Source organism: Tachyglossus aculeatus, chromosome 21 (genome assembly GCF_015852505.1).
Source record: "Tachyglossus aculeatus isolate mTacAcu1 chromosome 21, mTacAcu1.pri, whole genome shotgun sequence".
Taxonomy (NCBI): Eukaryota; Metazoa; Chordata; class Mammalia; order Monotremata; family Tachyglossidae; genus Tachyglossus; species Tachyglossus aculeatus.
Window position 1 is genome coordinate 45,593,504 of NC_052086.1, and position 20,909 is coordinate 45,614,412.

Sequence of the window (20,909 nt, forward strand, 5' to 3'; positions counted from 1 at the left end):
CCTCCCCCTCCTCCCCATCCTGTCCCCTCCCAACTCTGGCCCCCCACCCCACCCCTCCTCGGGCCTGCTCCCGGAGAAAAATCAACCGAGCCAACGTAGGAAAATACGTTTTAATTCCGGATGTCGGGCTCACACCAGCATTTTAACAACTAGAAAACAAACTGTATCCCCTCCCACCCCAGGCCCACGCCCGCCGGGCCCGCATCCTACCTGGCCCTGGGGGTCCGCTTCTCCTGAACGTTTATTCAACCCTCCCCCCACCTCTCAACGCCGAATGGGGGGCGCCCCCTCTCCCTTGCTCCCGCCCCCCGTCCCGGGGGGCCTGGCTCAGTCTGGGGGGCCCAGGACCCTCGGGTCTGCCCCGCCCCAGGAGGAGGGGCTTCAGTGCAGATAGGAAGAGGGGCTGAGAACCTAAGGGGTCGGGGTGAGGGGCTGGAGGAGAGCTCGGGAGACCCCGCCCCTGCCCAGGCCCCACCCCCATCCTCCCTGGAGGCCTCCGGAGGTGGGCGAGCCAGGGGGACAGCGGGGGGACAACTGGGAAGTGAACACTGAACGTCCAAGGCCCGGGCCCGGTGACCCTGACCCACTCTGGCAACAAGGCCGCCCCCCGGCCCGGCCGGGGTGAGGGCTAGCGGGTCTTGGGGCGTCCGTTGAGCTGGATGACCTCCCGGTAGTCGTGCACCAGCTCTCGCAGCGGCTCCAGCTGGACGTTGACGTTCTCGTCCAGCCACTCCTCCACCGCATCCGGGAAGAACACGGCCTCCAGCCCCGCCCGCAGGCCCTGCACGAAGCTCTCCCACTCCTCCAAGGTCCTGGCCCGCCCGCCGTGCCAAGGGCGGCCGGACAAAGCGGGGCCGGGGGGCAGATGGGGGGACGGGAGGACGGGAGGACAGGAGGATGGGGGGTGAGGGGGCGGGAGGGCAGGAGGGTGTGGGGCGGGGGGACGGGAGGATGGGAGGACAGGAGGATGGGGGACGGGGGGATGGGAGGACGGGAGGACAGGAGGACGGGGGTGGGGGACGGGAGGACGGGAGGACAGGAGGGTGGGGGCGGGGGATGGGAGGATGGGAGGACAGGAGGGTGGGGGTGGGGATGGGAGGACAGGAGGATGGGGGGACGGGAGGTCAGGAGAATGGGGGCGAGGGGCAGGAGGATGGGGGCGAGGGGCAGGAGGACGGGGGCGGGAGGACAGGAGGGTGGACGGGAGGACAAGAGGATGGAGAGACGGGAGGCGAAGGGCAGGTGGAAGGGGGATGGGGGATGGGAGGACGGGAGGATGGAGGGGCGGGGAGATGGGAGGACAGGAGGATGGGGAGGGGGGATCAGGAGGACGGGGGGCAAGAGGAAGGCGGGGTGGGTGGACGAGGGGACGGGATAAAGGGAGGACGGTACGACAGGAGGATGGAGAGGCAGGAGGATGGGGGTTGGGGGGGATGGGAGGACGGGACGGGGGCGGAGGGCAGGAGAACGAGGGATGGGGGGATGGGAGGACGAGGGGACAGGAGGAGGGGGCGGGAGGCCGAGAGGGAGGAAGAGAGAAAGGCAGGAAGGGTGATGATGATCGTGGTACTTGTTAAGTGCTTACTATGTGCCAAGCACTGTTCTAGGCACTGGGGGAGATACACAGTTATCAGGTTGCCCCAGGTGGGGCTCACAGCCTTAATCCCCCTTTTCCTCAGTTACCTAACTGAGGCCCAGAGAAGTGAAGGGACTTGCCCAAAGTCCCCCAGCTGACAAGTGGCAGAGCCGGGATTCGAACCCACAGCCTCTGACTCCCAAACCCGGGCTCTTTCCACCAAGCCACGCTGGTGAGCGGCCCCGGGACGGGCCGGTCCGGGGTGGCAGGGTGAGCTCCCCTTGGTCCCCGCAGACCCCCGACCCTCCTCCGGGCCCTTCTCCGGCCGCGCCCCACCTCGGACAGCGCCCGGGCCCCCGCATCCACCTCGGACAGCGCCCGGCCTCGGCGCCCACACCAACCCGGCCCCTCTCCCTCTCCTCACTTGATCAGTTTGCTGCCAAAGCTGTCCAGGTTTCGGGGGTTGCCAAAGCGGTGCCTGCGGTGGTAGCGACTGAACCAGCCCTTGATGGCACTGGAGGGCCAGAGACGGGAGTCGCATTAATCACCAATCGTATTTATTGAGCGCTTACTATGTGCAGAGCACTGTACTAAGCGCTTAATAACAATGAAAATGAAATTAATAACAATGAAAATGGTATTTGTTAAGCGCTCACTATTCGTTCGTATTTATTGAGCGCTTACTGTGTGCAGAGCGCGGGACTAAGAGCAGAGACTAACATCCAGAGACGGTCCCTACCTAACAGCGGGCTCACAGTCTAGAAGGGGGAGACAGACAACAAAACAAAACATATTAACAAAATAAAATAAATAGAATGAATATGTACAAATAAAATAGAGTAAAAAATATGTACAAACATATATACATGTGTTGTGGGGAGGGGAAGGAGGTAAGGCGGGGGGATGGAGGGAGGGGGAGAGGAAGGAGGGGCAAAGCACTGTTCTAAGCGCTGGGGAGGCTACAAGGTAATCAGGTTGCCCCACGGGGGGCTCACAGTTTTAATCCCCATTTTCCAGATGAGGTCACTGAGGCCCGGAGAAGTGAAGTGACTTGCCCAAAGTCACACAGATGACAGTTGCCGGAGCTGGGACTTGAACCCGTGACCTCTGACTCCAAAGCCCGTGCTCTTTCCACTGAGCCACACTGCTACTCATGAGAACACCCCCAGCCTCAAATCAATTTCCCGCGCCCAGTTCCCCTGTCTCTAACTCGCTCCTGGCTCAGAGCAGGCGCTGAGGAGGCCGATGGGAGGGGATGGCGAAGGGGGGTTCGGAGCCAGAGAGAGAAACCAGACAGCGGGCCCACTGCCTGGTTTTTCCAGATTCCCTGAACGCGCTGGGAGGAAGGGCAGGGGGCGGTTTGATGGGGAGAGGGAAGGAGGGCAGGGGGCTTGGTGGGAGAGGAGGGGGCAGCTTGGGAGGGAGGGGCTAGGCCGGGGGAGAAGGGGTGGCGGGTCCCTACCTCTCCTCCTCCAGGACCTTGAGGACTTTCTCCTTCAGCTGCACGTTCACCTGTTCCACCATGTGGTAGATTTCCGAGCCGGGGAAGGAGCCGGTGCCCTCGCTGCACAGATGGCAGTGGAGCAGAGGGAAGTGGAGGGAAGAGGAGGGGAGGATCAGGCCAAAAGGAGAGGGACTGGGGAGGGGACAGTCCGGGTCTGGAGGGGCTAGGGAGGTGACGGTCCGGGTCTGGAGGAGTGGAGAGGAGGGATAAGGTTGGGGGAAAATGGAGCAGTCAGGGCTGGGGGAGGGATCGAAGGGGACAGGCCCATCTTGGGAAGGGGAAGAGGGCAGTCAGGGAAGAGTGATAAGGGGGAGAGGCCGGACCCGAGGGGGGAAGGGGAGAAGGAGGGACGGGGCTCCTCTCACCAGGTGCTCTGTTCCAGGTGGATGTTCTGAAATCCCAGCAGCTCCAGAATCCTTTTCTTGGTTATGTCTGTGAAACCCCCTGGGGGAAAGGAAGACGGTGAGGTAGCAGAACCCGTTTCTATGGCAGCCGCCCCGAGCCGGGGCCAGTTTGCGGATCCACAGCAGGCTGGAGGACGGGCAGAAAACTACAACTCCCAGCTGCCCTCAGTATGTGTGCGCAGGGGCAATGCCCCCACCGACCAGCCCCGACTAGGCTGAATGATAATGATAATAATAATAATAATAATAATAATAATAATAATAATAATAATAATAATAATAATAATAACGATGGCATTTGTTAAGCGCTTACTATGTGCGAAACACTGTTCTAACCGCTGAGGGTATACAAGGTGATCAGGTTGTCCCACGTGGGGCTCACAGTCTTCATCCCCATTTTACAGATGAGGTAACTGAGGCTCAGAGATGCTGACTTGCCCAGGGTCACACGGCAGACATGTGGCGGAGCCGGGATTAGAACCCATGACTTCTGACTCCCAAGCCCGGACTCCTGCTGCTGAGCCATGCAGCTTCTCACGCTGCTGAAGGCCGGACAGGGTCGAGGCCCTAGAGCTGGCTGTTGGGCGCTGTGTCCACTCCCGCTGGCCCGCAGGAGGCTTGGAGGGTGGGGAGGCGGGGAGAGGGAGAGAGGGGAAGGAGGGGAGATGGAGGACGGGGAGAGGGGAAGGAGGGGAAGAAGGGGAAAGGGTGGAGAGGGGAAGGGGAGGAAGGAAGGAAGGGAAGTGGAGAGGGGAGGGGAGGAGAGGAGGGGGAGAGGGAAAGAGGGGAGGAGAGGAGGGAGAGAGGAAGGAGGGGAGGAGGGGAAGGGGAGAGGCGAAGAAGGGGAAGCGCAGGGGCTAAGATGCTCACCATTGACCAGGGTCTGCAGGCAGAGGGCCAGGGAGGGGATGCCCACAGGCAGCAGCTCACACAGCACCGAGAAGTGGTCATACCTAGAGGCCAGAGGTCCAGGCAGACTTAGCAGGGGCATTTCTTCTTTCCTTATTTTTCTGTTGCCAACCCCCTCATCTTCGACAGTGAGCCCCTTGGGGGCCAGGGCCCTTGTCTACATTTCCTCTGGATCCTTCTTTCCCAGCGCTCAATATAGAGTCTTTTGCACACAAGTGCTCAATAAATACCATTACTATTACTAATCAATCAACCAGTGGTATTTATTGATGGCTCACTGTGTGCAGAGCACTGTGATAAGTGCTTGGTGACCCAATCTGTGCCATTACCGAAACCTGGCTCACTCCAGATGACACTGTCTTCCCTGCCACACCTCCGTGGTCAGGAGGGGCTCATTTTCTCCCACTCCCCAAGACTCACTGGGAGAGGGGGAGGACTTGGCTTCTTTCTTGCACCATCCCACTCTTCTCCTTCCTCCAAGAGCCTGTATTATCCACCTCTAATTAATTAATGATGGCATTTGTTAAGCGCAATGTGCCAAGCACTGTTCTAAGCGCTGAGTGGGGGGGAATACAAGGTAATCAGGTTGCCCCACGTGGGGCTCACAGTCTTAATCCCCGTTTTACAGATGAGGGAACTGAGGCCCAGAGATGGAGCCGGGATTAGAATGCATGACCTCTGACTCCCAAGCCCGGGCTCTTTCCACTAAGCCACGCTGCTTCTCTACCACCCACACCACTTACTAGTCATGATCTACAGCTCCCCAGACCCCACTTCCAACTTTCTGAACCATTTTGATCCCTTTCTCACATTCTTTCTGTCTTTCACCATCCCTACACTGTTCCTTGGGAGCTGCAATATCTATGCGGGTGTTCTTGATTACCCTTCTACTATCCACTTTCTATCACACCTCAACTCTACTGACCTCCTGCTCCACCCCACCTCGCCCACTCATCAACTTTAACAAGCGCTAGATATCATTTCTAGTGACTGTACAACCTCTACCCTCTCCAACTCTGAAATCCCTCTATCCGACCACACCTCCTTACCTGCCTTCTCTCCCATATACCCCCTCCCCACAAATCAGTCCTGCTCCCCTTCAGAAATCTCCAATCTATTGTCTCCCTTCAATTTTCTACAGTCATCAAACCCCATCTGGCCTCCACACCTAAATTACCTTATCTTGATGCACAAATTAAGACTGTGCTTAACACTGAACACTGCTCTCCACTGAATTCAACTACCTCATTCCCCTGTCCCTCTGCCAATCTTGTGCGACTAACCCACAGTCCTGGATCACCTTTACAGTCCACTTCCTTGGCTCGAGCTTCGGATGCCCTTCCTCCTCAAATCTGACAATTACTCTCCCCCTGCTTCGAAGCCTTATTGCAGGCACATCTCCAAGAGGTCTTCCCTGACTAAGCCCCCCTTTCCTCTTCTCCCACTCCCTTCTGTGTCACCCTTTCTCCCTTTGTTCATCCCCCCTCCCAGCCCCACAGCACTTATGTACGTATCTGTAATTTATTTAATGTCTGTCTCCCCACCCCTTTAGACTGTACGCTCGTTATGGGAAGGAATGTGTCTGTTTATTGTTGTATTGTACTCTCACAAGCACTTAGTACAGTGCTCTGTACACAGTAAGTGCTCAATAAATATGATGGAATAACTGAATGCTCCTGGCGGAAATCCAGACACCAGGCCGACCTCGCCCATCTCAAACATCCTCACCTGCTTTAACCCTGCCCACTTGCACACCTGGCAACATTATTTCCCCGTCCTTATTGACTAATGCCCACTGCCCACACCATCTGTTTCGGAAACTTAACTCCCTCCTCAAACCCCTGTCCCTCCACCCCACCATCTCTTGCCCCTAATGATCCGGTCACAAATTTTTTTTGACAAAACAAACCATCAGGCACGATCTCCCTAAAGTCTCCCCTGATCTTCTCCAGTCCCTTGCTTTTCCGACCCTCTCTTCGACTCTCCCATTTTTCCCAGCAGTAGCTCAAGAGATTTCCCACTGCTTCTCAAAATCTATTCTTCCATCTGCACCTCGCACCTTGTCAAAACACTTATCCCTTCTCTCCCTCCCGGGCTACCTTTCACTTTCCAATGGCTTCTTCCCTGTGGCTTTCAAACATGATCATAATAATGATGGCATTTATTAAGTGCTTGCTATGTGCAAAACACTGTTTGTTCTAAGCACTGGGGAGGTTACAAGGTGATCAGGTTGTCCCACAGGGGGCTCAGTCTTAATCCCCATTTGACAGATGAGGTAACTGAGGTCCAGAGAAGTTAAGTGACTTGCCCAAAGTCACACAGCTGATAATTGGTGCAGCCTCCTTGCTGATCTCCCTGACTCCAGTCTCTCCCCACTCCAGCTCATATTTCACTCAGCTTCCCAGATCACTTTTCTAAAAAAAAAAGCTCAAACCATGTCTTCACATTCCTCGAGAACCACCAGTGGTTGCCCATCCATCTCCACATCAAGCAGAAACTTAACCATCGACTTTAAAGCACTCAACAACTAGCCCTCTCCTACCTTAACTCCTACTCTCCTACTACAATCCTGTCTGCACACTTCACTTCTCTAATATTAACCTTCTCACTATACTTTGATCACATCTATCTCACTGTCGACCCTTTGTCCACGTCCTGACTCTTTCCTGGAACATCCTCCTCCTTCATAGCCGACAGACCACTAACTCTCCCCACCTTCAAAGCCTTACTAAAATCCCATCTCCTCCAAGAGGCCTTCTGTAACTAAACCCTCATCTACCCCAGTCCTTCTCCCTTTTCTTTCATTCATTCAATCGTATTTATTGAGCACTTACTGTGTGCAGAGCACTGTACTAAGCACTTGGGAAGTACTCTACAACGACTGTGCAATTGGAGCTGTGTCCGTGAAGCCCTTGACAGTCACTCTACCCTCAGCCCCACAGCACTTACATCTGTAGTGTTTTTAAATGTCTCCCCATCCAGAGCTTAGAACAGTGCTTTGCACATAGTAAGCGCTTAACAAATGCCATCATTATGTACTGAACTCTCCCAGGTGCTTAATATAGCACTTTACACACACCAAGAGCTCAATAAATACCGTTGATTGATTGCTTATAGTACTCTAGAATTGGTAGACATGATCCCTGCCCTTCTACATGCCCATTTCCCCCACTGCTCCCAGCCCCTGCCCCTCTTGCCCAGTGCCCCAGCCCGTTCCCCTCTACCCCCAGCCCCCGCTCCCACCCTGGTCACCTCTGCCAACCAGTCAGCACAATGCCCTGGTACTGGATGGTTGGGAACTTGGCCATAGCCTGAATGACTTTCAGCCAGCTCAGGTGGTTCTTGAGGTGGTGACTGAGAGGAGTCCAGATCTGCGCAGGGCCCGTGGTGCCCTTGAATGCACTGGCAAACCACACCGCGCTGAAGCCGCTCTCCGCGTACTTGGTGATGATCTTCCCTGGGGAAGACCGAAGATCGGAGACCGGGCACCAGGGCCAGGGCGGGGAAGGGGCCGGACCCTTGCCACCCAGCCCATCTCTGCCAACACCCTCACCCTCTCCAGTCAGCGGGGAAGCTCAAGCCCCTCTCAGGGTTGCCACTCTCCCAGCTTGGGCCCTGACCCCCTTCCCCCAGGCCCGTAGACCCAGGCCCAACAAGCCCTGCCTGCCTTCCCTATCCTGGGTCCTCAGCCTGCCCTGCCCCAGCCCCACCCGCAGCCCAGCAGGCCTCTGCACCGTCCTGTACCTATCTGCTCCGTGTCCAAGTCCGGGGTATAGAACCAGAGCACAGGGGCTGCATGTTGGGTGATCCCAGATTCTGAAACCAACAGGGCCTCTGGGTCAGTGGGGACAGAATCCAAGAGGCGGGAGCACCGAATATGGAAGGGCAGGGGTGGGGGGCACAGAACCTGGGGAGGGGCACAGAACTCGGGAGAGTGAGGTACAGGGGCACAGAACCTGGGGAGGAACAAAGAACCCAGAAGGGGTGTTTTATTTTGTTAATGATGTGCATATGTCTATAATTCTATTTGTTCTGACGATTCTGACACCTGTCTACATGTTTTGTTTTGTTGTCTGTCTCCCCCTTCTAGACTGTGAGCCCACTGTTAGGTGGGGACAGTCTCTATATGGTGCCGACTTGTACCTTCCAAGCGCTTAGTATAGTGCTCTGCACACAGTAAGCGCTCAATACAAGTGAATGAATGAATGAAAGGGGGGGACACAGACCTGGGAAGGGGCAAGGAACCCAGGAAGGTGGGGTGGGGAACACAGAACTGAGGGAGGAGCACAGAACCCAGGAGGTGGGGGGTGGAGGGAAATGACACAGACCTTGGGGAGGAGCACAGAACCTGAGCTGGATGTGCATGAACCCGGGGAGAAGAGGGGGAAGGGAGGGGAGGGGAGGATGGGGAGAAGGAGGAGGAGAGGGAAGAAGGGGAAAGTTCCCCTTGATTTGCCCCCCCACCTCCACCACACTCCTGGCAAGGCCACACCACCAGCCCTCCCAACTGGCCCCGACCTCAGGCCCCCAGCCCCTCCTCACCCGCCCCCTCCCCGCCCCGGCCTCGCCTGCCTCGGATGGCTTGGGCGGGGATCTTGCGCAGCATATCATCCCAGAGCAGCAACCGCAGGCCCGGGTACCGGCCGGTCAGGAAGGTCACGACCTCGCGGATGTGACCCAGGTACATGTGGTCCACATCCCTGCCATGGTGGCCCAGCCACGTCTTCGAGTCCACACCCTCCCCCAGGTGGAAAACCTGAAGATGGGGGGGGTGGGCGGGGCCCAGGTCAGGGGCCAAAGGTCAACACTCCCAGCCGTGACCTCAGCCCCATCCCCAACTCCGTTATGGTGTACCCTCCCAAATGCTCAGTCCGGTGCTCTGCACGCAGTAAGCTTTCAATAAATCCCATTGACGGCAAGGCAGGTCGGGGGCAGGGGGCTGACCTCATCGGCACCGATATGTAGCCAGTGGGCCTGGCGGTGCCGGTCCATGACCTGGGTGAGCAGCGCCCGCAGCAAGGTCCACGTGCCCGGCGCGTGCGGGTTCAGGCTGTTGGGGTAACGCGCTACCTCGCGCAGGTGCTGGAACCGCTCGTGCTTCAGGATGAACTGCGGGGTGGGGGTGACCAACGGGCTGGAGGACGGGACCAGGGGGCCCGGGTCCGAACACTCCCCTTCCCTTCCCTTCTGGAACAACCCGGGGGTGGGAGTCCCGGGAAGGGCACCGAGCAGTGGGGAGTGGCACTCGGCATTCAGTAAATATCAGTGATGGCTGACTGACGGGTTGACTGACAGGTTGATTGAGGCAGGCGGCCGTACCTCTACATGGCCAAAGGTCTGCACCAAGGGAATGACGGCCAGCTTGTTCCGCGCGGCGAGCTGCTGCAGCTTCTCGACGTCATCCTCGCTGTGGCTCACGGACCCCCCAGAGCCCAGTGAGGACCCCCCACGCCACCCAGCCAGCCCTGCAGGAGACCTATCCCCCTCTCTCTCTGGACAAGCTCCTGAAGAGCCGGGAACGGGTCCCCTGCTTATGTGGTATCTCCCGAGCACTCAGTACACTGCACCCGATGGCCACTAAGCACATCCCATCACCAAGGTTACTCTTGCCTCTCCTTCCTCCCCAACCTCCCCTCGGCAGGAGAAAGCCCCACCTTGCAGAAGGAGCCCAGGGGGCACTGGACTCCCAGGCTTCCTCTGTCTGTAGCCCAAGAGTCCCAGGGGGAGGGGCAACCCCAGGCCTCCCTCCGGCCCCAGCCCGCTGACCTGTAGGCGTAGGGGGAGCGGAGAATTCCCAAGTCCCCTTGGAAGGGGAACATGTCTTCATACTCCACCAGCACCCCGGTTGCCCCCAGCTGGGACAGCAGTGGGAAAAGCTGGGGGTTGGGGGAGGGAGGAGGGTAAGCGGGAGAAGGCAGAGGGGATGCTGACCCCCCTGAAACCTTAGTTCCACTCAGGAGCTTCCACACCCCCACCCAATACCCCCACTCGCGGGCCCCCCACCCCCAGGAACCACCCCCCCTTGCCCCCAGAGACACCCTCCAACCCCTCCCCTCGCCTCCAGGGCTTCCCTCATCCCCTTCCCTCCATCTACAGTGGACCTAGAACAGCCTCCCTATCTCCGAGCCCCCTCCCTTCCTGCTTCTGCCACACAGGTCACTGCCGTTACCTCCTCCAGGAAACCTTCCCTGATGACCCTCCACACCAATCGAGACCCGTCCTGGCCCCTCCACCCACCCCAGCTTTGACTTGCCCCTCGGGGCTGCTCTTGGCACTAAATGCTCCCTGCTGCAAGGCTGATATACCCCCACAGGCACGGCTACATCTGCTCTCGTACATTCCCAGAGACTCCCCCTTGCCTCTCTCGCTCGACTATGGGGCAGTTCTTCCAAGTGTCCAAGCTCAAGCGCTTAGAACAGTGTTCTGCACGCAGTAGGTGCCTAATAAATACCACTAATTGATTGCTACATTTCAATCTGGTTCCTTCTCTGCTGGGCTCAGGCCTAAAAGAGGCCAGTGGAGCCACTGGTTCTGACCCCCACCAACCTAAATCCTCTTGGAGGAAAGGTCCAGGCTCCCGGGGGTGGGAGGGAGCAGGGATTACTGGAAGAGGGGGCTCTGGGTTATTCCCACTCCACCCCCCCCACCAAGGCTGGGGTCATCCTGCCCCGGCCAGCCAGCCCCCGCCTCATGCAAGGGTCCAGCGCCCAGGCGGTGGGCTCTCCCGGCCGGCCCCTCACCTGCTCCAGGTAGGAGATCTTGGGGGCGGCCCCCTTCAGGTCCAGATGGACCAGCCTGTTCTCTGCCCCGCTCGACACTGGGTTCTGCGGGCGCTGTGGGCGCTGAGGCGGCTCCGGCCGTGGCTCGGTGCGCTGGGCGGCGGGTGGGGCTCCAGGTGGCCCCTGGGCCCTCGGCTCCTCGTGGGAGCCCCTGGCCCGCCCCCAGAACCCGCCACCTTGGCCTGTGTGTCTGTGCAGCTCCAGGGTGAGGCTGGGGGCACAAGGGCTGGCTTCAGGGAGAGGGCCGGGGCACCTCTCCATCCCCCATGGCCAGGTGAGCGTCCCAGCCCCCAGCAGGGCCGATGGGCAGCAGGAAGAGCGGGAACCGAAGGGCAGACTGCCACAGGCCTGGGCCGGAGAGACAGGACTGGCGTCTTGGGGGAAGGGGCTGACCCAGGCTTGGGTCCTGCTCAGAGCTTCCCCATGCGCCTGTCCCCTGCTTTCCCTGTTCCCCCATCCCTGGAACCCACCTCCCCCCCACCCACCTGTCTCGGAAGAGGAACTTGACCCCTGCCAGGGCCACGATGAGCAACACGGCCAGCCTCAGCAGATTCAGCTTCTGGTTCCTCTGAAAGGCCATCTCGGGGCTGGGGAGGGCGCGGGGTGGTGGGGTCTGTCGAGGGGTCCGAGAGCTCCGTTCCCAAGCCTCCTGATCCAGGGACCCTCCCCAGGGTCAGTTCCCCATTTTCCCATTTCCCAAAACCCAGAGCAGGCACTCCTCCCTGCCCCTACTCTGGCTGGGAGGTTGGAGAGGGCAGGGAAAGGCGGTCTCTCTCCCTGGAGGCGCCCCTCCCTCCCCCTGCCCGGCCCCCTGCTCCCCTCCTGGGTGGCTTAGTGGTCCTGCTCCCAGGGGCGCGGTGGTTTGGACAACCCCCAGGGGCTGGGCTAATCCACAGGGAAGAGCAATACCTGGGGCCTGGACACAGGCTTTGGAGGGGCAGAGGTACTGCTGGAAACAACTGGGGGAGAGAAACAGTGGCCTGGGCACCCGGGGGAAAGAGGCAGGACCCAGGGGAAGTGGGAGAGAAAGAATAGGCCCCATGGGCACAAGGGGGAGAGTAGACAGGAACTGAAGGCACCAGGAAGAGAGGGGCAGGGCCCAGAGGCATTGTGCTGGGGGTAACATTAACTGCAGGCCGGGCATGGGGCCAGATCCTTTCACCCACTCTTAACTCCAATCTGACAGAAAAGTGCCAACCTTTGTCCCCCTTTCCTTGCCACCTTCCTCCAGTTCCCAGAAAGCTCAGGGGAGAGGACTGGATGGGGCAGAACTGGAGCGGGGGAGGACACGGAGTGGGGCAGGACCCAGAACGGGGCAGGACCCGGAACGGGGCAGGACCAGAGCAGGACAGTACCTGAGTGGGGCAGTACCTGAGTGGTGGGGCAGCACCTGAGCAGGGCAGGACCCAGAACAGGGCAAGACCCAGAGCAGGGAAGGACCAGGACCGGGGCAGGGCAGTACCTGAGCCGGGCAGGAAGATGCTGGATGCAGCAGCCCGTCCCGGTGAGCGTCCTCCTTCAGCAGCCCCCGGCACCCTTGCTCATCGCCCGGCCCCGGGCATCTGCAGGGGCCCCCGGCGGCACAGGAAGTGGAAGCAGCAGTAGAAGGGGGAGGGAGTCCTGCAGTGGTGAAGGCGGGGAGGATCCTGCTCTAAGCGGAAGTGGAGTGGAATGGGCCAACCTGTCGGACCACCTGTCCTCGGGTGGGGGCCCAGCCCTCCCGCAACTGGAGCCAAACCCTGCCCAGAGCGAGGCCTGGCAGAAATGACTGTTGCTCCTGCTGCTGCTACTGCAGAGCTCGGCCTGCCCAGAGGCAAAGGGGCAAGAAGGGGGGTGGGGGGGGGGAGATGGGGATTGCTGAGCACCCTCCCCACCCGCAATCAATCAATCAATCGTATTTATTGAGCGCTTACTGTGTGCAGAGCACTGTAGTAAGCGCTTGGGAAGTACAAGTTGGCAACATATAGAGACAGTCCCTATTCTTTCATTCATTCAATCAATCGTATTTATTGAGCGCTTACTGTGTGCAGAGCACTGTACTAAGCGCTTGGGAAGTACAAGCTGGCAACATATAGAGATGGTCCCTACCCAACAGTGGGCTCACAGTCTAGAAGGGGGAGACAGAGAACCAAACAAAACATATTAACAAAATAAAATAATTAGAATAAATGTGTACAAATAAAATAGAGTAATAAATATGTACAAACATATATCAATCAATCAATCAATCGTATTTATTGAGCGCTTACTGTGTGCAGAGCACTGTACTAAGCGCTTGGGAAGCACAAGTCTCCAGGAGGAGCCTGTCACCCTCTGCTCCAGCAGGGGGCAGCAGTCAACACCACGGGCCTGGCACATGCAGACTGTGAACCCACTGTTGGGTAGGGACTGTCTCTATATGCTGCCAACTTGTACTTCCCAAGCGTTTAGTACAGTGCTCTGCACACAGTAAGCGCTCAATAAATACGATTGTTTGAGTGATTGATTGATTGATTGATTGATGCAATGCCCGAGTCAGCCTCCAGGGGGAGCCGGTCACCCTCTGCTCCAGCAGGGGGCAGCAGTCGACACCACGGGCCGGGCACATGCAGTCCCCGAGCCAACCTCCAGGGGGAGCCACCAGACGACAGGTGTCCCCAGGGGCCTCGGAGCATTCATTCATTCATTCATTCAATCGTATTTATTGAGCGCTTACTGTGTGCAGAGCACTGTACTAAGCGCTTGGGAAGTAGAAGTTGGCAACATATAGAGACGGCCCCTACCCAACAGTGGGCTCACAGTCTAGAAGGGGGAGACAGAGAACAAAACCAAACATATTAACAAAATAAAATAAATAGAATAGATAAATAGAATAGATATGTACAAGTAAAATAAATAAATAAATAGAGTAATAAATATGTACAAACATATATACATATATACAGGTGCTGTGGGGAAGGGAAGGAGGTAAGGCGGGGGGAAGAAGGGGGGGAGGAGGAGAGGAAGGAGGGAGCAGTCATGCAGTCATTCATTCATTCATTCAATCTTATTTATTGAGCACTTACAGTGTGCAGAGCACTGTACTAAGCGCTTGGGAAGTACAAGTACAATATTACTCTACTTATTTATTTTATTTGTACATATTTATTCTATTTATTTTATTTCGTTAATATGTTTTGTTTTATTCTCTGTCTCCCCCTTCTAGACTGTGAGCCCACTGTTGGGCAGGGTCCGTCTCTATATGTTGCCAACTTGTACTTCCCAAGCGCTTAGTACAGTGCTCTGCACACAGTTAGTGCTCAATAAATACGATTGAATGAGTGAATGAATATGTTGCCAACTTGTACTTCCCAAGCGCTTAGTTCAGTGCTCTGATTGAATGAATGAAAGTTGGGTACATAGACGGTCCCTACCCAACAACGGGCTCACAGTCTAGAAATTGACTACTGACTATTGACTACTGTCAGTCAGTCGTCAGACATTCAATCCTAGTCCAGTGCTCTGCACACAGTAAGCGCTCAATAAATACGATTGAATGAATTTATTGAGTGCTTACTGTGTGCAGAGCATTGTACTAGGCGCTTGGGAGAGTACACTATAACAATATAACAGACACTTTCCCTGCCCTCCCTCCGCACATCCACCAAACTAGCTCTCTTCCTCCCTACAAAGCCCTACTGAGAGCTCACCTCCTCCAGGAGGCCTTCCCAGACTCAGTCCCCTTTTTCCTCTCCTCCTCCCCATACCCCCCCAACCCTACCTCCTTCCCCTCCCCACAGCACTTGTATAATAATATTGGCATCTTATACATTTGTACTGATTTATTACTCTATTTATTTTACTTGTACATATTTACGACTCTATTTATTTTGTTAATGATGTGCATATAGCTATTATTCTATTTGTTCTTCCGATTTTGACACCCGTCTACATGTTTTGTTGTGTTGTCCGTCTCCCCCTTCTAGACTGTGAGCCCGTTGTTGAGTAGGGACCCTCTCTATACGTTGCCGACTTGTACTTCCCAAGCGCTTAGTACAGTGCTCTGCACACAGTAAGCGCTCAATAAATACGATTAAATGAATGAATGAATGCCCACAATAATAATAATAATAATGGTGGCATTTGTTAAGCGCTTACTATGCGCAAAACACTGTTCTAAGCGCTGGGGAGGATACAAGATGATCAGGTTGTCCCACATGGGGCTCACAGTCTTAATCCTCATTTTACAGATGAGGTAACTGAGGCCCAGAGAAGTGAAGTGACTTGCCCAAAGTCACACAGCTGACAAGTGGCTGAGCCGGGATTTGAACTCATGACCTCTGACTCCTAAGCCCGTGTTCTTTCCACTGAACCACGCTGCAAGGAGCTTACAGTCAAGAACGAAGCTTATGTTGCCAACTTGTACTTCCCAAGCGCTTAGTACAGTGCTCTGCACACAGTAAGCGCTCAATAAATACGAATGATATGATGATAATGAAGCTTTTCCAGCCCACCCAGTTCTTCCCCCAGATCAAGTGTTAGTACAGTGCTCTGCACACAGTAAGCGCTCAATAAATACGATTGAATGAGTCAAGAAGAGGCAAAGAAAAACCAGCCAGCAAGGAAGGAGGTGGTCTCCTGGAGGGCTTCTTGACTTAGAACAGTGCTTTGCACATAGTAAGCGCTTAATAAATGCCATTATTGTTATTATTATTCTCCTTCGAGGGTCTCCAAGCAGTGTGTCAAGAGCCCGGGGATGAGAGTCGGGAGTTCTAGTCTCAGTTCTGCACCCCCCTCCTCACTGCCCCCAGTCCCCAACGTGCCGGGTTACCTGGGGCCAATCACGGAAACTCTCCAGGCCTCAGTTTCCTCCTCTCTAAAATGGGGCTAAGATCCCTGCTCTCCCTCCCTCTCAGACTGTTAGCCTGTGTCTGATTGGATTTTCAGTCTTAGCCCCAGCACTAAGCACAGTGCTTGGCATCTACGTGGGACAACCTGATAATCTTGTATCTACCCCAGAGCTTAGAACAGTGCTTGGCACATAGTAAGCGCTTAACAAATACCATTATTATTATTATCTAGTCAGCCAACAGTATTTATTGAGAAGCAGCGTGGCTCAGTGGAAAGAACACGGGCTTTGGAGTCAGAGGTCATGGGTTCGAATCCCAGCTCTGCCAATTGTCAGCTGTGTGACTTTGGGTGAGTCACTTAACTTCTCTGTGCCTCAGTTACCTCATCTGTAAAATGGGGATGAAGGCTGTGAGCCCCCCTGTGGGACAACCTGATCACCTTGTAACCTCCCCAGTGCTTTAAACATTGTAAGCGCTTAACAAATGCCATTATTATTATTCATTATCAATCATATATATTGAGAGCTTACTGTGTTTAGAGCATCTTACTAAGCGCTTGGGAGAATACAATATAACAATAAACACACACATTCCCTACCCACCACGAGCTTACAGTCTAGAGGATGAAATCTGCACCCCTTAATAATAATAATGATGATGGCATTTGATAAGCACTTACTATGTGCCAAACACTGGGGTAGATACAGGGTTACCCACATGGGGCTCGCACTTTTAACCCCCGTTTTACAGATGAGGTAACTGAGGCACAGAGAAGTTAAGTGACTTGCCCAAGGTCACACAGCAGATAAGTGGTGGAGTTGGGACTGTGAGCCCACTGTTGGGTAGGGACTGTCTCTATATGTTGCCAACTTGTACTTCCCAAGCGTTTAGTACAGTGCTCTGCACACAGTAAGCACTCAATAAATACGATTGATTGATTGATTGATTGATTGGGATTAGAACCCAGGTCCCTCTGACTCCCAAGCCCACGCTCTTTCCACTAAGACACCCCTTAAGTGCCCCAGAACCTAGAACAGCGCTTAGCACATAGTAAGTGCTTACAGGTACTATAATTATTAATTATTACTATTAAAGTCAACCAACCCTCAGCCCCTACAACCCTTGTGCTCATCTCCTTATACTCTGCAACGTTCCTTAACGGTAATTTATTTTCACGTCTATCTTCCCCTCTAGATCCTTGTGGGCAGGGATCGAGTCTTCCAAATCTACTGTACTGTCCTCTCCCAAGCACTTAGCACAGTGCTCTGCACACAGTAAACGCTCAATAAATACCACTGATTGAAGCAGCATGGCTCAGTGGAAAGAGCCTGCGTTCGGGAGTCAGAGGTCATGGGTTCTAATCCCGGCTCCGCCAGTTGTCTGCCGTGTGATTTTGGCCGAGCCACTGTACCTCAGTGACCTCATCTGTAAAATGGGGATTAAGACTGTGAGCCCCACGTGGGCCAACCTGATCACCCTGTATCTACCCCAATGCTTAGAACAGTGCGTGGCACATAGTAAGCGCTTAACAAATACCATTATTATTTTTATTGATTGATTCTGCAGGCAGGAAGAGAGAGGTCACCTTCGCCCCAACCCAGGGGCCTCATCCCCAGCTCAGGCCGGCGGGGGAAGGGTGAGTGGGCTTGGGAGAGGGGGGTCATTTATCAATCAATCAATCATTGATTGATTTCCCACCATGGGGTCTCTACCAACTGGGAACTGAGATCCCGGCCCCCTCTCCACCCCATTCGCTAAAGCAGGGGTCCGCCCCAGGCCCTACGTTTTTACTACTCTATTTATTTTGTTAATCAATCGTATTTTTAACATCATTGTTAATGATGTGCATATAGCTGTAATTCTATTTATTTTGTTAATGCCGTGCATGTAGCTGTAATTCTATTTATTCTGGCGGTTTTGACACCTGTCTACATGTTTTGTTTCGTTGTCTGTTTATTCTGATGACTTGACACCTGACCACATGTTTTGTTGTCTGTCTCCCCATTCTAGACTGTGAACCCGTTGTTGGGTAGGGACCGCCTCTATCTGTTGCCGACTTGTACTTCCCAAGCGCTTAGTCCAGTGCTCTGCACACAGTAAGTGCTCAATAAATACGATTGAATGAATTGAATGAATAAAAGCACGGGGAGGGGGGGAAGAGGAGGCTGACGGGGGTGGTGAGGTCAGGGGGTGCCCCCTGTCAGAGGGAGGGGGTGGCTGCTGATTCTGAATCAATCAATCAATTGTATTTATTGAGCGCTTACTGTGTGCAGAGCACTGTACTAAGCGCTTGGGAAGCACAAGTTGGCAACAATGCCCTCCCTCCACCCATCTGCCAAGCTAGCTCTCTTCCTCCCTTCAAAGCCCTACTGAGAGCTCACCACCTCCAGGAGGCCTTCCCAGAGTGAGCCCCCTTTTTCCTCTCCTCCTTCCCCTCCCCACAGCATTTATATATATATATTTGTACAGATTTATTACTCTATTTATCTTACTTGTGCCTATTTACTACTCTATTTTATTAGAGAAGCAGCATGGCTCCGTGGAAAGGGCAGGGGCTTTGGAGTCAGGGGTCAGGGGTTCGAATCCCGGCTCGGCCAATTGTCAGCTGTGTGACTTTGGGCAAGTCACTTCACTTCTCTGTGCCTGTCCCCTCATCTGTAAAATGGGGATTCATTCATTCATTCAATCGTATTTATTGAGCGCTTACTGTGTGCAGAGCACTGTATTAAGCAACATATAGAGACGACCCCTACCCAACAGCGGGCTCACAGTCTAGAAGGGGGAGACAGACAACAAAACAAAACATATTAATTAAATAAATAGAATAAATATCTACAAGTAAAATAAATAGAGTAATAAATCCGTACAAACATGTATACATATATACAGGTGCTGTGGGGAAGGGAAGGAGGTAAGGCGGGGGGGGATGGAGAGGGGGAGGAGGGGGAGGACTGTGAGCCCCCCCGTGGGACAACCTAATCACCTTGTAACCTCCCCAGCGCTTAGAACAGTGCTTTGCACATAGTAAGCGCTTATTAAATGCCATCATTTACTAGTGATGTGCACAGAGCTATATAATTCTATTTATTCCGCCGGTTTTGACACCCGTCTCCATGTTCTGTTTTGTTGTTGTCCGCCTCCCCCTTCTAGCCTGCGGGCCCGTCGTTGGGGAGGGTCCGTCTCTACCCGTTGCCGGCCTGGGCTTCCCAAGCGTTTAGCGCAGTGCTGTGCACACAGTAAGCGCCCAATGTATACGATTGAAGGCAGGAAGGAGTGGCTGAATGGGAGGGGGGGTATCGGCGGTGCCCCCTCTCCTCCCCGGGGAGCCCTGGGCCCGGGCCCTCCCTGCCCTCAAAGGGCCCCACCAGGCCCGGCCCGGCCCTCCTCCGGGGACACGCACCTCTGTCCGTCTGTCCGGCCTCCTGGCCGTCCTCCTGTCCGGCCTCCGGCCCCCCGGGTCCGGCCTCCAAGGCTGGTGGTGTTTGGCCCTGGCCTTGGCCGGAGGAGGGAGGGAGGGAGGGAGGGGCAGCACCGCCCCCTCCCTCTGTCCCGCCCTCCGGGCCTGCGGGATTGGGGGTTTGGGGGATGGATTGGGGGGTCGCCGTTGACCCCTGGCCCCCCACCAGGCCCCGGCTGGAAGCAGCAGCAGCGGTTTGGGGTCACCCGCCGCCCCCCCCTCCCCGCATCGTCCCTCCCCGATTCATCTTCCCCCGTAGCCTCCCCATCTTCCCTCCCCTTTTCCCCTCCCCCGTCATCTTCCCCCCCCCATTCATCTTCCCCACCTTCTCTCCCCCTTCCCTTTCCCCCGCGGCCTCCCCCATCTTCCTTCCCCTCTTCCCCATCTCCTCTCCCCCCTTCCCCCGCAGCCTCCCCCATCTTCCTTCCCCACTCATCTTCTCCTTCCCCTATTCATCTTCTCCTTCCCCCTTCCCCATCGTCCCTCCACCTCTCCCCATCCTCCCTTCCTCATCATCTCCTATATCCCCCCCGTCTTCCCTCCCCACTCATCTTCCCCTTCTTCTCTCCCCCTTCCCTTTCCCCCGCGGCCTCCCCCATCTTCCTTCCCCTCTTCCCCATCTTCCCTCCCCCATTCATCTTCCCCATCTTCTCTCCTCCCTTCCCCCCATCTTCCTTCCCCTGTTCATCTTTTCCATCTTCTCTTTCCCCCTTCCCCTCCCCCATCGTCCCTCCACCTCTCCCCATCCTCCCTCCCTCATCATCTCCTATATCGCCCCCATCTTCTCTCCCCCATCCCCTTCCCCCGCGGCCTCCCCCATCTTCCTTCCCCTCTTCCCCATCTTCCTTCCCCTCTTCCCCATCTTCCCTGCCCCATTCATCTTCCCCATCTTCTCTTCCCCCTTCCCCCGCAGCCTCCCCCATCTTCCTTCCCCATTCATCTTCTCTTTCCTCCTTCCCCTCCCCCATCGTCCCTCCACCTCTCCCCATCTTCCCTCCCTCATCATCTCCCATATCCCCCCCCCATCTTCCCTCCCCATTCATCTTCCCCATCTTCTCTCCCCCTTCCCTTTCCCCCACGGCCTCCCCCATCTTCCTTCCCCTCTTCCCCATCTTCCCTCCCCCATTCATCTTCCCCATCTTCTCTCCCCTCTTTCCCTTCCCCCGCAGCCTCCCCCATCTTCCTTCCCCTATTCATCTTCTCCATCTTCTCCCCCCTTCCCCTCCCCCATCGTCCCTCCACCTCTCCCCATCTTTCCTCCCTCATCATCTTCTAGACTGTGAGCCCGCTGTTGGGTAGGGACCGTCTCTATACGTTGCCCACTTGTACTTCCCAAGCGCTTAGTACAGTGCTCTGCACGCAGTAAGCGCTCAATAAATACGATTGAATGAATGAATCTCCCATATCCCATCTTCCCTCCCCACTCATCTTCCCCATCTTCTCTCCCCCCTTCCCTTTACCCCGCAGCCTCC

At 55.6% G+C, this 20,909-nt stretch overlaps 2 protein-coding genes across 2 annotated transcripts in view; both read right to left on the reverse strand.

Moving 5' to 3' along the window:
- Window positions 1–91: 91 nt before the first annotated feature.
- On the reverse strand, window positions 92–9,943 carry LOC119942108 (hexosaminidase D-like; the record flags this gene model as incomplete). The annotated part of the gene is made up of 10 exons (XM_038762762.1): window positions 92–812; window positions 2,001–2,090; window positions 3,039–3,140; window positions 3,446–3,524; window positions 4,355–4,437; window positions 7,646–7,850; window positions 8,138–8,209; window positions 8,966–9,149; window positions 9,338–9,502; window positions 9,713–9,943. Coding segments are annotated over 10 exons (1,395 nt in total), but the record flags the coding sequence as incomplete, so codon positions are not given.
- The window catches only part of LOC119942282, a 23,755-nt gene continuing 12,710 nt past the window's right edge, over window positions 9,865–20,909 (reverse strand). Inside the window, exons 2-5 of the mRNA XM_038762983.1 lie at window positions 12,635–12,792; window positions 11,658–11,785; window positions 11,134–11,383; window positions 9,865–10,269 (exon numbers count right to left, since the gene is read on the reverse strand). Of these exons, the coding sequence (XP_038618911.1) occupies window positions 9,994–10,269; window positions 11,134–11,383; window positions 11,658–11,752 (621 nt within the window). The 5' untranslated portion in view covers window positions 11,753–11,785; window positions 12,635–12,792 and the 3' untranslated portion in view covers window positions 9,865–9,993. The remainder of the gene's footprint in view (window positions 10,270–11,133; window positions 11,384–11,657; window positions 11,786–12,634; window positions 12,793–20,909) is intronic.